Source organism: Trypanosoma cruzi, genomic scaffold, assembly GCF_000209065.1.
Source record: "Trypanosoma cruzi strain CL Brener 1047053516609 genomic scaffold, whole genome shotgun sequence".
NCBI lineage: Eukaryota > Euglenozoa > Kinetoplastea > Trypanosomatida > Trypanosomatidae > Trypanosoma > Trypanosoma cruzi.
In genome coordinates this window covers 1-2152 of record NW_001849464.1, presented here as the reverse complement: position 1 = coordinate 2152, position 2152 = coordinate 1, and the positions used below count along the sequence as shown (strand labels likewise).

The 2152-nt window shown below is 52.8% G+C and overlaps 1 protein-coding gene and 1 pseudogene across 1 annotated transcript, besides 2 other annotated features; both read right to left on the bottom strand.

Moving 5' to 3' along the window:
- Positions 1–131, bottom strand: Tc00.1047053508021.20 (annotated as a pseudogene; the record flags this gene model as incomplete).
- Positions 1–2152: a sequence feature (areas not merged during assembly with more than two copies in the genome that could not be assigned to a particular haplotype).
- Positions 699–726: a microsatellite.
- Tc00.1047053508021.10 (trans-sialidase, putative) lies at positions 1950–2152 on the bottom strand (the record flags this gene model as incomplete). The annotated part of the gene is made up of 1 exon (XM_797532.1): positions 1950–2152. A coding segment is annotated over one exon (203 nt), but the record flags the coding sequence as incomplete, so codon positions are not given.

Below are 2152 nucleotides of genomic sequence, written 5' to 3'. Positions count from 1 at the left end.
TTAGGGTTGAGATGACTGCTGTCATCATTATTATCGCCTCCTCACGCCGTCACGCACACGGACGTGCAGCAGCAGCACGAGAGCGCAAGGACCTGCACGGCGCACACCACACGGAGCCGCATCGTCATCATCGCAGTCATCGTCACCCGCAGTGGAGTCGCTGCAGTCAGTGAGTCGATCCGTGAGCCAGAAGGAAAAGGAATGGAACAGGAGGGAGAAGGACGGAGCGCAGCGGATACAGCGAGGAAGAGAGCAGACAACATGAGGAGAGGGCAGCAGGCCCAGCCGCACAGTTCACACACCACGAGACGGCATCCACGCAACGAAGGCACACAACGCCAGCAGCCACCCACCATGCAGGAGGAGAAGACATCCACCACCATCTCCCCCAGCTCATCGCTACAGCCCCAGAGAAATGTCAAAAACCCGCGGCCACCACACCAGCCACAAGCGCAAGCAAACCCTCATCCATCCATGACGCGCCACCAAAATTTCCAGCCATCCCGCCCTCAATGGGACACGGAGCCCAACTCAACGCAGTCACACGCGGTGCACCACACCCGCAGGAAAAGAGACTCGGGCTGCGCACTCCCTCTCCTCCCTTCTCATCATAGCCACGGAAGAAGACAACAGCCGCCACAAGCAACTGCCAGCATGCACCACAAAAGGAGCATTCAAATCCACTGCAATGTGCATCTTGTGTGTGTGTGTGTGTGGTTGTGTGTGCCTGCAGAAACACAAAGCAATAAAGAAGTAAAAAAGAGGGAGCAGAGTATGTGGAGAGACGCACAACAAAAATGTGCAGCAGAGACGCATGGCGGAAACAACAAGAAGACCGCTCAAACTCATGACTGCACTGCAGCCCAGGCAGTGGCAATTCACACAAAATTTATTTAAAACAAAAACAAAAAAACGTCCCCCTTCGTCTTATATAAACCCCATCACACAAAATAATTATAAATGAAAAAGAAATCGTCCATTACTGCTCCACACAAATTTAAAAATCGCCTGGCTGCCGTGTGGCCACACCAAACTGTCTGTACATATTTTGCCCGCAAAAGAAAATTGAAAAGATGGTTGCGTGTGTTTCGACCGTCTGACCCTCCATGTGTCCGCACATCGTTTATATTTCACGGGGTCATCTGCGTGTTGCTGCTCCCCTCAGCCCTCCCATCGGCGTGCGAGTGCGGCCTGCAGAGCACAGTCACTCGTGTGTGTGGGGACTGAGAGAAGCACGCAGACATGACGGGAGTCGCGTCTCTCCATCGGGAGAGTGAGCGCAGCAAAAGAAAAGAAAAATCAACAGGAGGGAGAGAAGTGCTGACGGGACTGCCAGCGCGTGAAATAAACACGAAAAGCAAAAAAGAAAAACACGGCGGCAGGGTGTGGCTGTGTGTGTGTGGCGCTGCGGGTGTCTGCCCGCCCTGGCCGCAAAAAAAACAAAACAAGAGGGAAAGAAATGTGTGCTCCGCCCCACAGGCCCTCGTCGCACGCCCACACGTCACGGCTCCTTCAGCGCGCCGTTCGTCGCGGCCCCTCCTCATGCGTGCAGCAGGCGAGGCGCACAGGGCCGTCGTCATGAGCGTGTCGGTGGGTGTGCGAGTGGAGCAGTTGGGCGGGAAACACACGGCACCCCTCACAGGAAGAGTGCAGAAGAAACAATTAAAGAGGGAAGAGTAGAAAAGAAAAAAACGTCCATAGTGATTGCCCCCAAAAGCAAAAAAGTGGGATGGGGGAATGGGAAATAAAAACAAATTTTAAAGAAAGAAAAGAATTTTGAAAAAAAGACACACAGTCGCAAACACAACAAAAGATTTAAAACGCACAAAAAAGCAAACAGGGAAAAAAGTTAATAAATGTTATTTAGAAAAGAGAAATTCATTGCCAGGTGTGTGTCTTTGTCGGTGGTGGGGAGGGCGCAAGTGTCCCACGTGGCAGCCAGTCACTCCTCACAGAGCCGCAAACCCCCACAGTCCCAACAGAAGGAGCAGCGGTGGCAACAGTCCGCTTCCGCAATCAGTGCTGCCATCACCATGTGCTTTATCGGGACGAGCGGTACCTTCACCCGTTGCTCCTGCCACCAGTGTCCTTGAAGTAGAAATTTTGTTTGGGTTGAGTACGCCAATCACTGCTTCATCCAACGGGCGGTTGT